Here is a 20,209-nt window from a genome sequence, read left to right on the forward strand (position 1 = left end):
GGGTTAATTGAAGCCCTATAATCATTACACAGAGAACAAAGAAAATAAACTTGATACAGAAGTGATGGCTAAAAGGTAATTCTTCACCAGTTTCTTTATTAGCGCTTCTACAGGGATGTACAGTTAACAGCTAGGTGACAGGACAGATCTGCATTAACTGATGTCACTACAGTTTTGGTCCACTTCCACACTCATGCATATGCAGGATTTTAGCAGGCTGAAAAGATTGAAAAAAAATTTCTCTCAACCTCGCCAGTTCCTTTGTTGGAGGAGTGTGTTGTTAGGAGCTATAGATAATAATTTAGTTTCAGGTCACACAGCTGGAGTGAAGTAAATGAGGCATTGGTAACAGGAAAGGAGGGACTCAACAAAGTTAAGATTGGTTGTGCAGCGGTAACAGTAAGTGAGGTTTTGTAAACGGTGAATGGCAATAAGGCAGCTGGTAACACTACAGAAAGGAAGTGACGAAACCGGTCATGGCACAAAGATGTACTGATGTGGATCTGGCTGGGACATTACATAACATGCAGGGTACAGATGACAGATGCCTGGGCAGCGCACTAATTACACACAAATACATACAAGACTATCAACAGCACCTCAGGATGTGGGTGAAAGTACTTCATTACTGACCCACTTTTTATTTTTTTTGTGCCATGCAAATACAACATAACAGGCCTTTGTCCTAATATAACACCAGATATTACAAAGCTGAAGTCACATGGAGCTGGTGAGTGTCAGAGGCACGGATAGGGAAGTTTACCTTTGTACTCTGGTGAGGTGAACACTCTAATTAAAGCGAGATTGTCATAACTGGCAGGGACTTTGAGAGGGAAATGAGCCTGTTGCTGCATATCTGCTTTAAAGTGGACTTATTGCAGGATAGGAGTTGTGGTAAAATCCAGAAACAACTTTTAAACTTAATGATTTCAGTTTCTGTTGTCTCTGAAAGTTTCCACAGTTTAGGAAGAATCGGGACAATGAATCCATCTCCATCAAATGCACAAGAACACTCAAAGGAAGAGTCTGACGTTTTAGGAAGTACGCTTAGTCGCCTTCTTCCCGAGAGTTGGATGAGAAGATTATACAACGCATGTTTATTGGCGATGTTAGATTCACAAATGAATCGTTCTTTTTGAACAAATGCTTTTATAGAGGAATGAGTTAACTTGATTTGCGGGAGTGAATCAAAAATGCTGCTGGCAGTAGCTTAATATTTAGTATCAATCTTCTCCTCTAACTCTCAGCAAGAAAGTGAAATAGTGTATATTTGAGGGGAAAACTGAATGGTGAGAGTGTGCGTGGGAACTGTGTCAAACTTCCACTCTCATACACACACACTGATGGGATGCAGAGAGTGAGGCTGAATGTTGCACAAAGGCATTCATCCAGTTGCCTGCTAATCAAGCCCCTGTGATTGGCTGAGCAGTGCTTAAAATCTTCACCCACACAGAGCTTTAACTGGTGCTCTCTCCGTCCGTCATGCTGCCTCGCCTGCTCGCTACTTTAAGAAGGAGTCGAGCTTTCGTGCGATGTTGTCGAAGGAGTCGTCACCCATGTAGTCGATCTGGCCCGCTTCCCAGCGCTGCTTCCTCACCTCTGATGAAACCTTCTGTGGGGGAGGAGCAAAGGGTGCCGGGTTCTCCCTCAAATCCTCGTGAAGCTTACCCTGCTTGACAGACAAGAGGCAGACAAAGAATGGATCATAACATGGGACTGGAGCAATACTTTATAAGGACTGGTTTCCCCACATTCGGGCCATGCTCGGCCGAACACTCTTTTTCTACAGTTTGAGACACAATCGGTGCATGCAGGGATTTCGTCAGGGGAGTCAAAGTGCAAACATGACATTTTGCAACACACTTTGCAGCAGATAAGAGTTTAGTTTCTGGATTCCTAGAGTAGAAGTACACTCAATAAGTCAATACAAAACAAGAGATAATGACACAACGGAGCGGAGCAGTAACAGAGTGCAGATGGAGTAGAATTAAAAAATATGTTATGTAACCAAATCAATATATTGATTACTAAATCTAAAATGTCCATTTCCCCACAGTTGTCAAACCAAACTATAAGCAAAACAAATTTTTGAGTGGAGGGGGACTTTAAAGCTGCACATTTTGAAAGAAGAACTAACAAATCCTTCTTCTTACACACACACAGGGGTTTTGGTGCTAAAGTCCAAACTGGTCTAGTATGACCAGTAACATTTGGTGGCTAAGCAGTACGTTCACTGATTTCCACTTGTCTTCAGTCAGGTTACAGAATGATGATGCCTTTAAATCAACTGACTTTGGGGAAATTAGGGAAATCTGAATGTGCCACTATCATGTAACTGCCATTCTGTGGCATTGTGTCTCTTCAAATAATTCAAAATAAGTCCTAAATTTCAAGATTCACTTGGCATACAGATTTCTTTTTTTTTTTTTTTTAAACTTAAGCCAGAGCTCAGCTCAAGACTTACAGACTTTCTCCATGACGGGCCTGTATAAACTTGTACCACAAGATGGCACAGCTTCAGGCAATTGGGCAAAGTTGCCTCTTTCATTTTCTGACTAACTCTATTACAACAGGGCAGCATGGCAACTTCCTGCTACTCTGTAGAAAGCTGAACAGTTGTTGGAGGCACGGCACGCTGCAAGCCATTCATGCAGTCAACAAACAGGTTCAAACAATGTTTAACAAATCAACTTGTTGTTGTGGGAACTAAAACTGGACAGTCCTCTTATCGGGAGTCATAAAAAGCTTCAATATGTGGGACTTTCATCATAGTAGAGTTCACCTAGTAATTACACGTTTAGAAAAAGTCAGGACAAGACGATTATGCAATAGGCTAAAAACACAATCGCACATCCTCGTTTATGTTTCGACACATGCATAGTCACCACAGCCACACGTACAACGGGACACACACACTTAAACAACGCAACAGCTGACGTACGTCCATGATGGCGTCTACGAAGCCGCTGTTGAATGGAGCGTCCCCGTATGCCTGCTGCAGCAAAGGCTGCACCGATTTGGCGTACAGCTGCCACCACATGAGCAGGTAGTCGGGATGCAGATGGCACTGGTCAGGGGACAGGGAGTGGCCTTTGACCTCTCCCGTCTGAGTGTCGTAGGAGTAGTTCCATGGCTTCACCTTTCCCAGGAAATGCACCACCTTGGCATCCCGGCCGTACCTGTGAAAACACAGCGGGCAAAGTGAGAGGCAGGAAAGAGTGTGAGAGAAACAGAGAGTCTGCTGCTATTGGCAATCTATCCAAAAGCTTGAAAATCACTTTTGTGAAACGGGCCCCGAGGAGCTACGAAGTCCAATGACAAAAAAATAAATATAGAATGGAGTTCAGCCAGACGAGCTAAACCAATTAATTTGGAGGTCAGTTTCAAAATGTGTGCACCAAAAATGTCTGTTACAATCCCACATTGCACAGAAAAACTGTGTGTACACAAGTAACGAAAGCATGGTCAATCTGAATCAGGAAGTCGATCCATAAACTGCGATCGATGATTATAACCGACAGCTTGGCCACTAATTTTACCATCCGCCTCCGTTTACTCTTTCAAAAACAGTTTGGCTAACCTGAAAATGTGTTTTAAACCTCTGTGATACTCTACAGTGCAGATTTAAATCAAACAAAGTATACAAGTGTAGCTACAGTAGCTCCTCTGTTTTGAGGCAGGTTGTGGAAGAACGTATGTTGTCCCTGCTCTAAGTTTCAGCAGCCAATAATTTAACACCCAGCCGCACACACATGCACACACACAACCTTTGAACTGACCATGGATAAGCTTTATGCCTCCTAACACACAAGCATTTCACAAGGACAGCAACAGAATCCGGGCAATAGGTCGGCTACACATGAACATAGGAAGAAACACTGGATACATCGATTGTGTGTGTGAGTGTGTGTGTACTGACTGTTTGAACGCTGGCAGGTAGGAGTAGATGGCGATACTGCTGAGGTTGTAGATGAAGGGGAGGTGTTTGGAAATATCTGCCGTCGCCCAGGTGTCAAAGAAGCTGTTGAGAACCCCCTGATCTCCACCTGCAGACATGGAAACACAAAAAATAAACTTGAGACATTTGTTGACATAAATTTGGGCTCAAGTAGAGCAAACCGAGAGATGGCAAGAAGCTCTGGTTTGGCGTGTTAAGATACAAGTTAAACAGTTATAGTCACAACACCACACACGCATTACATTCCCACAGACTGTGTCCTATCTGTGATGTATAAATAGAAACTGAAAAATGAGTGTTGAGAACGCTGTGACGGGACAGTGAATGACATCATATGGCAAAATCTTTGAACACACTTAGAGACGGATGTCAGATGTATGTGACACGTTGTTAACCGCAGACAAACTGCAGGGGTGAGGTGGTAGTGTGGGGACGAGGTTAGACCAGGTCTGAGCTAAGCTTAGGACATATATATAAAGTTTATATGTGTGTGTGTGTGTGTGTGTGTGTGTGTGTGTGTGTGTGTGTGTGTGTGTGTGTGTGTGTGTGTGTGTGTGTGTGTAGGGAGGGAGAAGGGTTGCAGGAGATTAATGGCATTATTTAGCACTAAACATCAGCATGTTAACATTCTCATTATGAGCATGTTAGCATGGTCATGTTAATGCATTAACCCAAAGTACAGCGGTCACACCTGCCTCACAGAGCTGCTAGCTTGTCTGCAGACTCGTACTGTTGTTTTAGTCGAGAAGAAAGAATCTTAACCTGGCCTCGGTTTTTTTTCTGTTCTTAGTTTTCTAAATAACTGCAAAAAAAGAGACGGAAACATTCGGGTCTCACCGTCGAAGCTGCCGTTTTCACTGCAGAACGTGAGCAGCTTCTCGTGCGTCTCATTGGACGGTCTGAAGACGAACACCCCGGAGTTGAAACAGTCGGGCCAACCAGGATCCGGAGCCGCAGATAGTTCCTCTCTCTCAAAGAGTTCATCTATATTTGACAGCACCTGAATACATTAAAATAAAAGTTGCTTGCAGATATATTGAGTTTCATTCATCAAGATTATGATAGGAATTTGCAAAAATTCAGTAGCATGTGTTTATACTCAAAGACATTTGTCATGTAGCTGAAATTCTTTGTCACTGTATGGATCGCAGATACAACATGAAAAAACATGAACAAATTAATTAAATATAGACTGTTTCATGTTGTGATCACAGGACAATAAACAATACTACTTTTTTAACTATGAGGTGATTTTTGTGTGTATGTTCTCTGCAGGTGTTTTGTCTCACCAGTGTGTCCGCGTCCATGAACACACACTTGCTGTAGTGTGTGAGACTCCAGCAGTGCAGTTTGGTGAATGTTACTCCCAGGTCTGGACGCTTCATCAGGGATAGATGAGCTGTATCGCCCGAGTCCATAACGTCCACCACTAGCACCTCATCGAAAATGGAGTGAAGGGCGTCTCTACAACACAGACAGTATGATTTGTGTCAGTGTGTGTGTTCGATATTGACCTTTGACAATTTTTCCTGAGTTACCTGCAAGGTTCAGCAACATGAGGTCCTACAAGTGCAACCAGCTTCCTGGTTGTGTTGTGGTTTAGTAACGACTGGCCGAGAACCATCGCTCCCTTGGCGTAGCTGTCATTTGTGGCCAGCGTCACAAAAGCTTGGTCTGCTTGGAGAAACACACAGACACACACAAACACTCATCAGCCATGTGACTGGCAGGTTATCTCATAGATGTCTCTTTTGTCAGGCCTACTTCCATCGATCAGCCCTTTAACCAAGTCTCTTGCTAGTTAAAACATTGGTGTGTTGTGCATCATCTGTAAGATTAACCAGAGAAGTTTTGATGCATAAAATGCATTTTATTAGAATTCTGAAGGTGTCAAAAATGGTAAATATTCAGTGGAATCTGTGATGCGTTTGGTGAAATTGACGGGCGCTACAGGCTCACAACAGCCTCCAATAAATAACTAAAATTGATATAGAATGTGGATAGTTTGTAAAAGCATCATAATCCTAAATTACACAGTGAAACCCTTAATATCATCTTCCCTTATTAGGACAATGGGACACAGCCAAATATAAATTAAACATTTTTTTTTACCTCAAAAGATACTATCCATCCTCACATCTGAGCATTTATACTCACACTTGCTATTAATGTGAGTAAACCTCCTCAGATAGGAATGGTAAGAAAGCTACATTTCGTGGACTTTCCACCACAAACTTGCCACTTGAGCATCTGTGCATCTGTCTCTAAATTTGACAGGAAACCACATTAAATCAATGCACCTTTATCTGCTTTTTTTCCTCCACACCAAACCTGAACCATCACATCCAGTGTCCCGTCTCGTCAATCGAGTATAACCCGCCGCACCGGTACGAGTACGTCCAATTCATCTGCAGGCCTCTTGTGTGTGTGAAGTTCAGTGTCTGCTGGGTCCCACATGCATACATTAACAACAGCAGGACACACACACTGTGTTTGTGCTTGAGTGAACGTTGGCCCAGAGCCAGCAGATAGTATTCATCAAGCTGAATGTGTGCGTTGTTTGGAGGACTTCTGTGAAACCTGATCGGAGAGGCAGTGTTGTGCGGTTGCTAGGGTCTGTTTCAAGGAACTTTAAACTGATGATCAAAAGAGGGTTAAGCCCGCCTCACCCATACGCCCATACAGGAAGCATGAGCCGGGTTCCCACAGAGTTATCTGAGGCCTTAATGAAGACATATGACCTCCACACCTCTGGGTCCTAAACGTTTGTGAAGATGTTAGCGACAATTTAATCTGTTATGAGTGCACCAATTTTAAAATATAATGGAGTAAATTCATGAATAATATATGGTAATATACACTTATATAGGCTAGAGCATATTCTACTGTCAAATGTATTGTTCTATGCAAATAAAATGTGTAGCGATTGCATGTAAAGTGTCCATTACGGACATGTAAGCATTGTTTTCTGTATGTATTTTCATGTTAATGTGATACTTTTCATAGTTATTCTTATCTAGGAAACACATTTATAGTAATACACTATAAAAGGTGCGACACTAGAGGCCTCTACAGTATTAGAAAAAAACAAAAACTTCAAGGCCACACACTGAGGCGCACGTCCGCACTGTCAAGTTAATCAAAGACCCCACATTAACCCAGGAAGTAAATAGTGTCTCCTTTAAACAATAAAAGCATACATGAGCTATAGAACAAAGTTTAATATATAACTGTTAAAAACTGTAAAATAATGATTTAATCGTTTGGTCTAGCAAATTGTGAAAGGGGACCATCACGAAAGTTAAAGGTCTTTAAGCGATTTTTGTCCAGTCAACAGTCCACAACCAGCAAATATTCACATTTGAAAAGCTACAACCAGTTAATTAATGTTTGGCATTTTTATCTGAAAGATTAATTAAATCAGATGAATTTTTTGACAATGGACCATATTGGGTAATTGTTTAAGCTCTAGTTTGTAATTTGTTCATTAATTAATATATATATATATATATATATATATATATATATATATATATATATATATATATATGAACCGTGAAAATAAAACCGTGTAAATAAAATATAAAATTAAATAATTGTAATAAAATTCTTAGATATAGATTTAATTTTAGGGCTCCTTCAATGAACGGGCCTCAACATTATGTGGCAATATAGATGTCAACTTAAAAGAAAACCTCAACATTTTGGGAGATATATGTTTATTTGCTTTGTTAGATGAGAAAATCAATACCACTGCTTGCAGTCTATATGCTAAACTACTCTAACCAGCTACAATATACATTGGACTAATCATCAATGATGGTGACTTTACAGGGGACAAATCAGACCTCAACATTAGAGCTTGACCAACCAATATCATCTTATTAGATATAATAGTAGAAGTAAAAATGTTGGCCGATAAGTTACAAGAAATGAAGGTCATTTACAAAAAGTGACAGCGTTGATAAGATCATTTTTTAACTGTATATTGTCCCATTATCTTCGTCACGTGTAAATCTGATTTTTTAAAACTCTTTAATATTGGTAGGCCAATCTGTCTTGGTTGTGTTATAAAAAATATTAAGAGTAGAGCAAAAATTACAAAAAATAAAATCTAAATAAATATGTTATTCGAAGGGAATATTACGTTTTCTTTTCTCAACACAATTCTCCCTTTTAAATTTGAGCCTTTTGAAACTCAACTCTAGTTGCCTTCAAACGCGTCAACTTTGAAACTTGCAACCGGATGTACTCTTTTTGATTACCGAGAGCTTTACTTTGATCCAAACCGCTGCATCAACTCATCAAATCAAACGCATATAAAACCTTCAAATGGCCGCAGCACATAAAACATAACTGCTATTAACGATTAAAAGCCATATCATCATTAATGTCCGCATGCCAGAAGCAGTGAGTGTTGCAGAGGACGGATTTTTGCAGCGTTTAATAAATTCGCGATATTTTGGGAGAAGAGGGCAGTTCGCGCAGCCCCGATCCGGTGCTGAGTGGCCGGGTTCCGGTGTCAGTGTAGCGGATGCAAGTGTCGGCGGAGCCCCGGTGGTTCTTACCCGACATGGTGTGATGAGGAGAGTCTACCTGGGGCGCGGAGGTCGTGATGGGGCAGACAGAGGGTTTGCACTGCGTTGCGCACAAGCTCAGCAGCTGGGAGCAGTCCAACACAGGAATTAAGCCCCACATTTTCCGGGTCATGTGACCAGTGACAGCCGACACGCCCCCTGCGTGGAGCCTATACATCACCAATACCACAGTGATGAAATACTCAAATTTGACCTTCGTAAAAGTGCTGACATATTAGCATGAAAATGTACTATAATACCAAAAGTAAAAGTACTCGTTATGCAGAACGTCCCAGACAAATATGTATTATTATATTATAATTATTGATGCACAATTTAATTTAATGGAGGTGGAGCTCATTTTATCTTTATATACTGCTGGTTTGCTTAATATATTTTTTCAAAGTGCATCATCATCATTCATTTATTGATTGTATTTTGTATTAATATTCTAAATCGGCACAGTAACTGGCCCAACTATAGCTTTGAGATTAATGTAGTGGAATAAAAAAAGAACATCTTTTCCCTCTGAAATGTAGAAGAGGGATAGTAGCATATAACTGAAGCTGAACTTTTACTTGTAACTGTATTTCTACAATGTGGTATTAGTACTTTTACAAGACTTATGTGAATATGTGTATGAATATGTTTCCTGGTGGTATGACTAGTCACTTGTATCAGAAGATGAACTTGTTAGAATCAGAAATGAGTGATGTTCGATTGCAATCTGAATTTGTTTTTCAAATTAATTAAGTTTGAGTCATCAGCAAATACTGTTATATAAATACATAATGTGTGCCCTGCTTCAGTTTAAGAAGTGGACTGTATGGCAACATGCTGCACTACTTTAAAAAAAAAAAAACAGGGAGAGCTTCTTCACTTCATCAGCTTGTGACAGCACTGCCTCTGAGTGGTCGTGACTTCAAATTACAGCTGAAGGAAGCGTCAAAGGCTTATAACCAAACAAGGAAATGCAGGTGGGTGTGGGGATGGTCACACACAGCTATTATTACATTAAATCTAAATACTCCATATACTCCAATACCTCCATTTTATTTTAGTAGAAGCAATATATCTACTATTAGAACAAGTAACAGCAACATGTGTCTATGTCAACAATATTTTAGACTATAAACTCATAAAAGCAATTCATATTTAGTATCACAAAATGTCTAAGCTCAGTGCTAGAGAAGAAACATTTGCAGCATTATTGTGTGCATGCATGCTTGTGCTGCAAGTTTGTGTGGTTTTCTACTCTCCTTCCTGCGCATGTGTACCAAAGTGAATAATGCAGGAGGCTTATGAGAAAGTCTTTGGCCGGTTGTTGCATTTTTACACCAACAACTGATCCTGGCTCAGGGTCCACAACCCAAAACTGTAGCTGGTACATCAACAACTAGAGGTGGAGCACTTGCCTCAGACCTGCGATTAGTAGCAGAGGGTAACCGGAGAGCACCTCAGAGTCACAGAGTGAAACATGGGCTGATCAAGTGTCTGACAGGGAGATAGAAAGATGGAGTCTTTGTGGATTCAGAGGCAAAAAAAAAAAATCTGCATAAGTTTGTAGTGAATAGGTGTAAACATGTCTTTAGTATGTTTGTCTGATCCAAGAGAGAAACATTTTGCACAGTCTTGTGTCTTGGTTCCGGCTGGTTATGGGACTGTGTGTGCCTTTTTGAGCGGTGGTGGAGGTGAAAGGAGAGGCTGACAGGTACGCACAGAGAAAGGGAAGGGAGGCAAACACAAGAGGAGAGAAGTGAAAGAAAGCGGCCCAAAACGCTGCAGCAAGCTGATTTTCTACTTTGGACTGGCCCTGCTCCGGACTCTAAGCCCATCAGCCTGCCTGGGACTGAATGTAAGCTCCTTACTACTATTGTTTCCTTACATTGCAGTTTGACTATTCTAAAACACCAAGGCTAACTTTCCTGCATGGTGTATAGTTGTCAAACTGTCAAATTACACAGATTTAGGAAGAGCATCACAAGCATTTTTCAAGACATAAAAGCAATGATGCGTGATCTGCTGCAGTTGTTTGTTTGGAATAAAGAGTGACTGTTGCAGTAAAGTGGCAGTGTTGCTGTGTAGTGGGGCAGTTTAATCTAAGTGATGCAGTTGGCTGTGTGCCTCAGGTTACAGGGCTTTGTGTGGCAGTGAGGCACGCTATGCAGGAAAACACAGGCCTCATGTTTGTCAGAAATGCAAAATGTGTGCATGGTCCATTAAAGAACCTGTGGCTTAATGTAACGAGTGGTATCAATCTAAGTTTGCAAGAAAGTGTGTGAATATGTCACACTTTATTTAATTGGCCTTGCTGGTGTTTTTATTTTAGTGTGTTTAGTATCTTTTTTATCCTCTCTTCCCACTGTCCCCACAACATGTGTTTTAGTGCTTAACTTTTTATGCTTTCTAGATGCATTGCAGTCATTGCAAATCAATTGCACTGAAGAGAAAAACAGGTGAACGTCTTAATGTGATGACACAGCTGAGGTGTTAACTGTTAACTGTCTACGCCTGTCACAGGGTCCAGAAAGGCCAAAGGTCCATTCTGCAGTGCCTCTCCTTAGTGGCTCCTCCTAGGTGAGATAACCAGCTCTCCAGCCTCTCCGGGATCCAGCTTCCGCTCTGCCTGAAGCCTCACAGAGATCTGGAGGACTCGACTCGTGCAGCCAGTCCAGAGGGATCAGCACCGAGAGGCTTATAACTCAAGACAGGACTAACAGGAAACTCTTATGAAGGTACTTGTCTCTATCTTAGGGTTACTCTGTCTGTCAAGCAAAGAACCAAAAGGATACTTTACTGTAAAATGCTAATACCTCAGCAGGGGTTATAAAAAACCTAAGGTGTGTGAATGTGCCTGTATGTCTGTGTGAAAAGTCGGTGCAGAGTAAAGAAATGCCAGTGAGAAGTCACAAGACTACCCTGGACAAATTCCAGTAAATAACCTGACACTTCTTTATTGTTCTTCCACCTTTACCCCATCTCTGTTGTCAAACTCAGCTTTTGTTAGTTCTGTTTCTATATTAAATGATTTCTCTATGTTTGCAGCGTTAAAATGAAGCTTTGTTATGTCGACATATTGATCAATCTGGCAAAATCAGCTCCTACTTTGTGTCCAGTGTGATCCAGAACTGTGTGTGTGTGTGTGTGTGTGTGTGTGTGTGTGTGTGTGTGTGTGTGTGTGTGTGTGTGTGTGTGTTTCAGGTACACAAAGCAGAAGCTACTATGGAGAGTCGTGTCACACAGATTTCCAGAGATGTCCTGGAAGATCTCAGAGATGCCTTTAATAGAATTGGTCAGTTCCACACTCACACACACACACACACACACACACACACACACCTAACCTGACCCTACCGTTGTATTGACATGAATCTAAGTAGGACATTTACAGCTGACAATAAAGCATGACTCTTACGCAAGATATTTTTATCGCCTTGGGTTGTTCAGTGTTTGTACTTTGTGTTTGAGGCATTTCCAGATGTAATAATGAGGCATTGCCAGATTTTACATGACATTACAGTCATTTAGCAGATGCTTTTGTCCAAAGCGACTTACAATTCAGTATCTATCTACCGTAGACGCAGCTATGGGAGCAATTTTGGGGTTAAGTGTCTTGCTCAAGGACACATTGACATGAGACTAGCAGAGCAGGAGCCGGGGATCGAACCACTGACCTTCTGATTGAAAGGTGGCCCTGCTCTCCGCTTAGCCACGGTCACCCATTTTAACAGTTAATCTTCATCATAAGTGTATAGTTACAAAAAGATGCTGATAATAGTGAGCAACATAAATAAGGAATGTCACATTCCTATGTGAAACACAAATACAAAGCTCAATAGATTAAACAAATAAAGAGGGTGAGACAGAGATTTAAAAATGTTGAAATGGCCTGACATGTAACTGTAAAGTCAAAAGTTCTTGAAAGAAATTTGGTGCTAATTGACTGGAGACATTGTTTCATTGGTACACTTCCAATTAGATTAATTACTATTAATTGCTAGAGTTGTGGTTATGTTAGCTGAGGTAAAATTAGATTTTGATCATTACCAGTTGTGTTGATGAACATATAAAAACTGGACAGTGCATGTATCATAATAAAGATATTTGACAACATTACAGTTGTCAAACTTTTTAATGTGACAACTTTTATTTGAGTGAGGATGATTTAAGCAGAAAGGGCAACAAGTTAAGTCAATTATTAGATTTTATATCAGATCTTTTATTAAAATATGAAGTATTTGCAATGTTTATATACTACTGGTTGTCATCTCTGTACAGTTGAAACAGCATCAGTGTTTCCATCAACGACTACCTTTTGTTTCTTAGTTTAGTGTATTAGCATGCTAAAGTACAGTTGAGGCCGATTGGATGTCATTTGTTCTGTAAGTATTTACTCATAAACCAGAGGATGATATCAGTTGAGGATTTGCCCTGAGGGTGACAGGCTCAACAAAGTCCACAAAGACCATAAATGTATGCACTAGTTTGCATTGTAATATATGACAGTTATGGAGATATTTCCCTCTGAACCACAAATGTAAAACCTCAAGGGTGGGGACTATGAATGTCTGTACGCAATTTGAAGAGAATCTCTGCAATAGTTGTTGAGATTTCAGTCTAGCCCTGTCATGCATGAATTATGACAACCTCAGTCAGGATTTTTTGTGTTTCTTTATGCATAAAAAACAAGATTTTAACTTTATTTTTTTTTTAATCCAAATTTGTATCCAAAATGTTTGCATGTCCACTCAGGTGGACAGCATGCACTTTTGTTTTCAACTGAAGAAAAATGTATTTAACAAACAAATGAATAAAATGATATATAAAGATGTGAAAACTCTAAAATAATATATAGAAAATGTGCAGACTATTTTTTATGATAATTGGCAAAGCACCCACAAAGCCACAAGACACTGCATGCAGACGTACTTGGTTCTTTGTGTGCATGCAGCATCATTGCATCTGTTTGCATTTTTTGCTCTGTGAACATATGCTCACTCTAATTAGCCGATGGGCTGCAGGTGTGACCAATGCCACTTGCCTAGTGGCTGCAGCACATGCACTGGATAGTAGACTCCCTCCATCACCTCCCCCAACCTGAGCTTGGCTGTCTGCTCGGCTTTCCCCCCTGGTTTGCCACAGGAAGTATAGCCAGTGATGCATGATGTCCAATTTAGTGGACAGATGATTAATCGTAATTTCCTCCCAATATAAAATCAATACTTGGAAAATTTATGAATTATATGATTCCTTAGTTGTTACTTGATGTCACCAACATTTTCATACCTGCAAAGGTGTCTTTCCATAGAAGGATTGGCAAGATATTGATGAGTGGTTTTGAGAAATGTATCTTGCACTTACAAATGGCTTGCCACTGAGTGACAGTGTATGGGATGATGCAATAGCATTCACTGTAGTTGCTGATGTGCAACTATGCCATCAAAACCCATGCATATACAAGAAAACAACATTTGAACTGCTGTCCACTGTAGTGACCTCTATACATAAAAGGGCTAGACGGAAAAAAATCTCTTCACAATTTTTTATCTGTCCTTTTTCTTCCTAATTCTCACAACTCATGTTTACACTAAGGCAAGGCCATATGATGACTTTGTCTCATTTTGGGATCACAAGCCAAAAATCCTGTTCAGTGCACAGCAGGTCAGCTGAAGGCAACAATTTGACATATATGAAGAACAAAGTTTGCAATAATAAATGAGTAATGAATTAAGTCTTATTTGGTTTTAAATGGAGCAGTAATTATATGCAATAAAACACATTAATTAACACACTAATTAAACTGAAATATCAGTCTTTATCCTCCCTATAATCCGTACCAAATTACACACAAATTCTTATTAAATAAAATTATCAGGAAACTAGACTTCATTAAAGCAATCTCAGTCTTTGATTGTCCTTGCTTTTATTATCTGCGTGCAATATTTCCAAATAAATATTATGCTCATCATTTTAAGATTAATATTTGTGGAGCAAATTGACTCATTGTATATGTGTGTGTGCGTTTCTCTCTGTGTCTATTTGTGTTCAGATATTGATAACAGCGGCTTCGTGAGCAACTTTGAGCTCCAGGAGCTGTTCAGAGAGGCGAGTTTCTCCCTGCCAGGGTACAAAGTGCGAGAGATCACCGAGACCTTCATCGCTGGAGACACCAACAAGGACGAGAAGATCAGCTTTGAGGAATTTGTTTCTGTAAGTTCAGTTTGTGAGCAAAATAAATTATTCATCACAACCGTGCATGGACTAATGCAGCCTGTCCATGTTCAGATCTATCAAGAACTGAAGAGCAAGGAGCTCAGCGAGACGTTTAGGAAAACCGTCACAAGGAGAGATGGGATCCGTTCCTTCGGAGGAACATCAGGAAACTCCAGCGAGGGAACACAGCACTCCTACTCTGGTGTGAGAGAGTATGCATTGTGTGTGTTGTTGTTGTTGTTGTTGTGTGTATGTCATGCTTTATGTTGATTTTCCTAATTTTGATTGCTGTGATCTCGGTGTACCAAAAAGTGTGGCTCTCTGTGACTATATCATGTGTGTGTAGATGAGGAGAAGGTGGCATTTGTCAACTGGATTAACAAAGCCCTGGCAAAAGACAAAGACTGCCAACATCTGCTGCCCATGGACCCTGACGATGAAAGCCTCTTCACCTCTGTCCGTGATGGCATCTTGTTATGGTAACACACACACACACACACACACACACATACATACACACACGGACAAATCTGAGATTACACACATCTGAAATGATTCACTCACACTCCTTGTTCTCCTTCAGCAAAATGATCAACCTGTCTCAGCCTGACACGATTGACGAAAGAGTCATCAACACTAAGAAACTTGCCACTTTCACAATGACAGTGAGTAGTAAATCCATAACACTTATAACACACATACACTGCAAATACTAAGAAATGTGTCATGCATGCTAGCATGCTCGTTTGCGCTCTGGTGGAGAGTTAATTGAGAAACTCGATAGCTAGTTGTTTTTAAAATGTATAAAGGCCTGGAAACTAAGAAACAAAATGTGTATCTCACTAACTAGTTAAAAGGAAACTAGAAATAACTAAATGTATTTGATTTTATTGAGCAGTTAACCAAATAAGTTCTATATGATTGTACATGATTGTAGTACTGTATATATGGATGTGAACTAAGACAGTAACAGTTATAAGTGTAGATCTAGACAATAGATTGGTCTTTCAACAATGTTGCACTGTGCAATACCATCTTGTAATATATTAACTTCTTACTACATTATGTATTATATCTATTCTGTAAATGTCTCCTCTGTGGAGAAGGAAGGAAAGAACAGTCACATATTTGTCCTTTTTTATAACTTGATGTTGTTGTTTAATAAGTTAGTTATTATTTGGAGGATTCGGGCCACAGCCTTTCATTTTGGTGAGCTGGTACAACAATACCTATGAAATTTCTGATTTTGAACATGTTGACACACAATTTGTAGGAGAATCTGGTGCTGGCACTGAACTCAGCTTCAGCGATCGGCTGTATGGTGGTGAGCATTGACGCCCATGATCTGATGGCTGGGAAACCCCATCTGGTCCTGGGCCTGCTCTGGCAGATTATCAAGGTCGGCCTCTTTGCTGATATAGAAATCAGCAGGAACAAAGGTCAGTTCACACACACGCACACAAGGTATATTTAAAAAACTGTACCTTTTTATAGAGAGTTTTAAACTAATGGCATGTGTGTCTTCAGGTCTGATTGGCCTTGTGACAAATAAGGAGAATCTGGACCATCTGCTGTCTCTCTCCCCTGAGGATCTGCTGCTCCGCTGGGTCAACCACCATCTACGCAACGCTGGAACAAACACCATCGGGAACTTCAGCGATGATATTAAGGTCCTCCTCAGAATACACACACACACACACACACACACACACACACACACACACACACTTTTACACAAAAAAGGTGTGTAATCCCTTTTTGTATTGTACTACTGTAGGACTCTCGAGCCTACTTCCACCTGTTGGACCAGATTGCTCTCCAAGAGGAGCAAGACTACAAAAGGAGTGTCAAAATTGACATGAGCGCCATTAATGTGAGTCACTTTATTTTAAAATCACAAAAAGAAAAGCTGATGAATGGAAAATGTCAAATATATCTGTTCTATTATATATACATTACACTAAATATAGGGACCTTAACATTGGATTCTGGCATGATTATATGTACGTAGTGTCATGCACACGTGTGTGTTTTTTTGTGTATTTGAAGGAGCGTGATTTGGACCGAAGGGCTGAGATGATGCTGCGGCAGGCGGCCCGGCTGGAGTGCAGACAGTTTGTGTCTCCTCATGACGTCACGTCTGGGAACAGCAAACTCAACTTGGCTTTTGTGGCCAACCTGTACAACATGTATCCTGGTGTGCAGAAGGCTCAGATCAATGGCGGCAACGGCATAGGAACTGCACACATAGAGCGTGAGGCACCGATTTTGTCCAATATTAGGCTGCATCATACCATGGCCTTGGGGCTAATCATTGCATCTCATAAAATGCTGGCATGCCAGAATGCTTATCATATTATAAATGTGCAGAGAACTGATTTAAAGAAAAACCCACAGGTCATAAACCCTATCAAAAGCCCAAGTAAGTAAATATTTCAGGGTTAGTTGTGCCAGCCATAAAACCACTCCTACCTTACATAAGCTACAGCTGAACTTAAAACATTCCTACCAGGTGACAGTAACTGTGTGGGAACAGCTAGTTGACCACGTGATGTGGATGTTTATCATGTCTTTATGTCTTTCCAGCTGAGTCCAACGAAGAGAAGACATTTAGAAACTGGATGAACTCTCTGGGCGTCTCTCCACATGTCAACCACCTGTTCTGGTATGTCATCAGTTACTCATCAATGTGGTTAACTTTATCAAAGACAAGGGATGGAGACTTTATGCCTCCATTCACCTATTAATGGGCTGCACCAGTATAACCGCAGTAATGAGGGTAGAGAGAGAGTCATCTGGGCAATTAGGAAATCAGGGGAGCAACAGCAGCATCCTCTTTCGATATACTAACATTTACAAATTGGCTTTTATTTAGTTTTACACTTACCTTTTATTTATATTTATTTTATTAAAATGTGTATATAACATGTTCTCTTGTGCTCTTGTGAGTATATGCATGTTTTTTTTTTTTGTTCTTAGGCACTTTCTAAACTTCTTTTTGAAGTTGTCACATAAATAAAAGTTCTTATTTTATTATTACACAGTACAAAGTATTCTACTGGTAGACTGGTGCCTTGCTCAAGAGTTATATAGCTGAAATGTTATTATTTCACTTTCTGTACACACATTTTCCCAACTTCTCTGACCAGCCTCTCAATCTTAAATTCACCATCAATTTATGTGAAATAACGTTTTTCTCTGTACCAATTTACCCCTTTTGACTTCAAAGCTGTAATGTCCCAATTTATAATAAGAGTCATGAACAGCTGTTATAGACAGGATTTTAAAAAATCTGAAGTTGAGTCCATGTGAATGTGGTAGAGGCATACTGGATCCCACATTGATTTATTTATTTATTGGACCAGAAGTAATCAAATGTAAACAGTCTATAACAGCCTAAGCCTGTAAAATATCCACAAGGTGTTAAACGCCAACAAGAACCCCATTTTTATTGCACAAGCCTGAAAATGACATGCTCAAAATAAAGTAACTTTCTGTAATTACTTTGTTAATTAGAGTAAGTGATACTGAACCAGATTTAGCATAGTGTAAATCTTACATTTCTTCATCTCTTTAATTCAATGATTCATTTCTGCATGCGCCCCAGTGCAGTGATACCGTATTTTCCTCACTGTCTGTGTGTTTCACCTTACAGTGACCTGTGTGATGGTTTGATCATCATGCAGCTTTATGAGAAGGTTAATATGCCTGTGAACTGGAAGAAAGTTAACAACCCACCTTATCCTGTCCTGGGGGCCAATATGAAGAAGGTGTCCACATTGAAGAAATAGAAAGAAATATTTTAACGATAAAATAAAAGGAAAGTAATATTGTATTTCCTTTCATGTCTCAGCTGGAGAACTGTAACTATGCTGTGGAGCTGGGCAGGGATGTAGCTCATTTCTCTCTAGTCGGCATTGGAGGAGAAAACCTGAACGAGGGGAGCCGATTGCACACCCTGGCGCTGGTCTGGCAGCTGATGAGGAGGTACATGCACCAGTCAAAGCTGTGTGACATACTGTAACAATTTTGGTGGTTTGGATGCAATGGCTCTTTGTATAGTTTGAGTTGTCTATCCTGTTTGTTATCCTCCAGGTACACAGTGTTGGTTTTGTCAGATCTGGGTGATGGTGATAAGGTTGAAGATCAGGTCATCCTCGACTGGGTCAACAACACCTTGAGCCACAAACGAAAGGACACACAGATCAGCAGCTTCAAGGTATGCGTGTGTGCGTCTGTTTGTGTGTTTGTGTGAATGCATGGTGTATATGAGTGTGTATACACATTTGCATTGGACCCTGTTTCCCTGCAGGACAAACTGATCAGCACCAGTCTGCCAGTGATTGACCTGATCGACGCCATCGCTCCCGGTACCGTCAAGAGGGACATGGTGAAGAGAGCAGAGAGAAGAGTGCTGAAGGATGCTGATAAACTCAACAACGCAAAGTAAAAGACAAAATCTCAGCTGTTCTGTTCCCCCCCTTCCCTGCATCTTTGTATTTGCCACTAGATCATCTTCTCGTCTCTCTTTCTCTTTCTCTCCCAGGTATGCGATCTCATTGGCTCGTAAGATTGGAGCTCGTGTTTACGCGCAGCCTGAAGATTTGGTAAAAGTGAATCCTAAGATGGTGCTGACGCTGTTCGCCTCCCTCATGGGCCACGATTTGAAAAAGGTCAACCGCTGAAATAGACAAGAACCAGCCACCTGGAAACCAACCACCAATACACATTTTATTTCTGTACGCTTTCCCCCCCCCCATGTTTTTCTCATCAATGTATTTTTTTTCTTTGACCTTTACCTTTCTGTGATCAGAGCAAGACACTCTGTTTCTCTTTTCATGCAAACAATAAGCTTACTTAAAGTTGTAAATCATTTCTCATCAGCTTTAGCATTTGTTTGTTGCCTGTGATTTCACAGAGCAAGCTCCTAATTGTTCTTTTCTGTATCATATTTGATAGTGCATGACATCTGTTTACTTATTCCGCTATATGAACAGAAAAGGAGATACAGAAGAAGGAAAAGCAGAATCACACACACACACCTATCCTTTTTATCTGTAAATGTTGTGCATTGAATATTGCTATTTAATTATTAAAGAGAATCTATTAAATGTAACCAGCGACCTTGTATGTGTTGTGTCTGGTTAAAGAAAATCAATATACTCATGTGGATTTAGAGACACTGAGCTACTTTTTAGGACAACATAAAGAGGAGCATTGGATGAGTCTCGAAAATTTGGAAAGCGAAAAAATAGAATTATGCTATAAATTGCACAAATATCTTCTCTTCTCTTTGGTGACTGGGTCAGTATATCTGCAACACACTCAAAAGTGATTTTGAACACAACTTAAACAAACAAAAAAGTAGCCTATGTATGGTGATGGAAAGCGTACAATTTTGAGGTACTTTACTTGATTAATTAAATGTTCTTCTATATATTTTAACTCCACTGCATTTCAG

General features: G+C 40.2%; 2 protein-coding genes across 3 annotated transcripts; one reads left to right on the forward strand and one right to left on the reverse strand.

Annotated features, from left to right (window-relative positions):
• Positions 1-62: 62 nt before the first annotated feature.
• Positions 63-8,668, reverse strand: gyg1a (glycogenin 1a). Of its 2 annotated transcripts, none has more exons than XM_068702320.1 (7): positions 8,527-8,668; positions 5,497-5,635; positions 5,248-5,422; positions 4,796-4,958; positions 3,920-4,046; positions 2,942-3,179; positions 63-1,669 (listed from the first exon to the last, which is right to left on the reverse strand). In XM_068702320.1, the coding sequence occupies exons 1-7, from the start codon at positions 8,666-8,668 to the stop codon at positions 1,502-1,504; spliced, it is 1,152 nt and encodes a 383-aa protein (XP_068558421.1). In that variant the 3' UTR covers positions 63-1,501. The 2 variants fall into 2 exon arrangements, with proteins under 2 accessions (XP_068558421.1, XP_068558422.1); XM_068702321.1 differs by having other exon boundaries at positions 5,497-5,632; positions 8,527-8,656.
• A 2,444-nt stretch (positions 8,669-11,112) lies between these two features.
• LOC137866447 (plastin-1-like) lies at positions 11,113-19,864 on the forward strand. The gene is made up of 16 exons (XM_068702372.1): positions 11,113-11,270; positions 11,737-11,827; positions 14,585-14,745; positions 14,821-14,950; positions 15,095-15,227; positions 15,332-15,413; positions 16,022-16,187; positions 16,276-16,418; positions 16,526-16,621; positions 16,798-17,002; positions 17,335-17,413; positions 18,404-18,518; positions 18,602-18,735; positions 18,844-18,967; positions 19,061-19,194; positions 19,295-19,864. Exons 1-16 carry the CDS (start codon positions 11,265-11,267, stop codon positions 19,431-19,433), a joined length of 1,938 nt encoding a protein of 645 aa, XP_068558473.1. The 5' UTR covers positions 11,113-11,264; the 3' UTR covers positions 19,434-19,864.
• The last annotated feature ends 345 nt before the right edge of the window (positions 19,865-20,209 follow it).

Source organism: Cebidichthys violaceus, unplaced genomic scaffold, assembly GCF_023349555.1.
Source record: "Cebidichthys violaceus isolate CVI_PGR_0920_01 unplaced genomic scaffold, fCebVio1.0.p SCAF_83, whole genome shotgun sequence".
NCBI classification, from domain to species: domain Eukaryota; kingdom Metazoa; phylum Chordata; class Actinopteri; order Perciformes; family Stichaeidae; genus Cebidichthys; species Cebidichthys violaceus.

Excerpts from the sequence above, each read along its gene's own strand:
- LOC137866447 (XM_068702372.1), top strand. Across the intron at positions 14,746-14,820 it reads GCTTTGAGGAATTTGTTTCT|ATCTATCAAGAACTGAAGAG; the intron begins GTAAGTTCAGTT and ends GTCCATGTTCAG. Across the intron at positions 16,622-16,797 it reads TTGACATGAGCGCCATTAAT|GAGCGTGATTTGGACCGAAG; the intron begins GTGAGTCACTTT and ends GTGTATTTGAAG.
- gyg1a (XM_068702320.1), bottom strand. The coding sequence starts at position 8,668 with ATGACCCGGAAAATGTGGGGCTTAATTCCTGTGTTGGACTGCTCCCAG. Across the intron at positions 5,423-5,496 it reads CATGTTGCTGAACCTTGCAG|AGACGCCCTTCACTCCATTT; the intron begins GTAACTCAGGAA and ends TCTGTGTTGTAG. Across the intron at positions 3,180-3,919 it reads TACCTGCCAGCGTTCAAACA|GTACGGCCGGGATGCCAAGG; the intron begins GTCAGTACACAC and ends GTGTTTTCACAG.